This window comes from Rhagoletis zephyria, unplaced genomic scaffold (assembly GCF_001687245.7).
Source record: "Rhagoletis zephyria isolate East Lansing unplaced genomic scaffold, Rhagoletis_zephyria_1.1 Rzeph_scaffold_07607, whole genome shotgun sequence".
Classification (NCBI taxonomy): Eukaryota; Metazoa; Arthropoda; class Insecta; order Diptera; family Tephritidae; genus Rhagoletis; species Rhagoletis zephyria.
Window position 1 is genome coordinate 27,023 of NW_016164690.1, and position 1,631 is coordinate 28,653.

The 1,631-nt window shown below is 32.3% G+C and overlaps 1 protein-coding gene across 1 annotated transcript in view; it reads right to left on the reverse strand.

Moving 5' to 3' along the window:
* The window catches only part of LOC108374331 (acetylcholine receptor subunit alpha-type acr-16-like), a 10,484-nt gene extending 9,115 nt beyond the window's left edge, over window positions 1–1,369 (reverse strand). Inside the window, exon 1 of the mRNA XM_017630319.1 lies at window positions 1,113–1,369. Within this exon, the coding sequence (XP_017485808.1) occupies window positions 1,113–1,298 (186 nt within the window). The 5' untranslated portion in view covers window positions 1,299–1,369. The remainder of the gene's footprint in view (window positions 1–1,112) is intronic.
* Between the last annotated feature and the right edge of the window lie 262 nt (window positions 1,370–1,631).

Consider the following 1,631-nt stretch of genomic DNA (forward strand, 5'->3'; position numbering starts at 1 on the left):
GCTCCAAAGAACCTATATCCCGAAAATGAAAGTTATATATGCCAACAATAAGTTGCTAGAGCACTTTAAAGGCTCAAAATTGACCCCAAAATAAGGCAATGTTTACCGTTGTTTTTACGACAGAAACCGAATTAGTTATTTACAAAAATGAATCTGTCGACAGTTTTGGAATTTTATCTTTGAAACGCCACACTTTTCTTTGAAATCGCTTTATTAGTTCTCGTGCAATAAGCGTTTTTGTGAAGCTCTAAAAATTACAACTACAACATTTGAACATAGCCCCCATACCTTAAGGTAAGACGTATTCTACGTCAAAATTGGTATTCCGCAGGACTTCTTTTCAACAAAAAGGGAATAAAATAACACCTATAAAACTTTCGTATCAAATGTTTTGTGTGTGTTTCGACCCGCCCTAATGTGTATTCGTGCGTGTATGTGTGTGTCGCAGGCATGTTTATGTTTATGTTTTATTTTTACAATTTTCTTGCGCATGCAGTCATCGAAGCAAATTTCAGAAAAAATATTGTACTCATATTGTTTTTAACAAAAAAAAAAAAAATTATTAAAAATAAGTCTTTTCATTTTATGTATTTGCACCTCGCGTTGTGTTAACAATTTTCCCTAGTACACAAAAAAAAGTGACAGCACTGCGTATACGTAACTTCGGCTGCGCACTGTCACTAAGCAAAGTGCACAAAACTAAGCATTCAAGCAAGAATTAAAGGTGTATTTTTTTTTTTACAAATTTTGCGAAAGAATGTATTCTTTTTTTGTCATTAATTTAATTGGAGACAGAGTAAATTCTATTCGCTCGTACGTACGAACGCTCAAAGTGAGTGAGTTTAGTGAGCAAATATTTAGCGTGTAAATATGCTTGTATGCGTGTGTGTGCGTGTGTGTGCGTGTGCGTGTGAGAGTGCATAGTATGTATGTATATATTTATGTTTTTACTACTACATACTACTCAAAGTAGTATTATGTGGTATTTAGCACTATTTGTTTTTTTTTTTTTTTGTTTGTAAATATATAAATGTTAAAAAAAAATAATTAAGAAATAAATGTAAATGAAAAAAATTGTTTTCTGTTTCTGAATTGATTGCATAAAATATTACCCATTCACTCATTTCATGCGTATCTGGATTTCTATGATGATAATTGAGGATAAGTATGGTTGACACAACTGATGAGGCCACCATAAACATAATGCAATTGAAATAAGTTCCTAGAAGGACACAAAAATTACACAAATATTGTACGTTCGTTTGTAGTATGCATTTGAGTTTGGCACATACATACATACATACTCAAAAATGACAGATCACCACCACTACACATTTGCATATGTACAACAGGGGGAAATTATGAACGCACATACACACATATGTATGTATGTATTTAAGTACGTATGCAGATGTGTAGGTATGTAGATAGATAGGTGGTTAGGTAACTGAAATTTCTTGTTTGGTTTTTTAATAGAACAGCAATGCTTTGAGCATTTGATTCATTTGCTACAGAATTCATTACACCCACTTTATTTGGCCGGCCATGGCAAGCGCAGTATTTTCGTATTTTTATTCAAAAAAAAAAATTGTGTATATACAAAGTTGGTAAATTGTGCATCAAAATTGTAT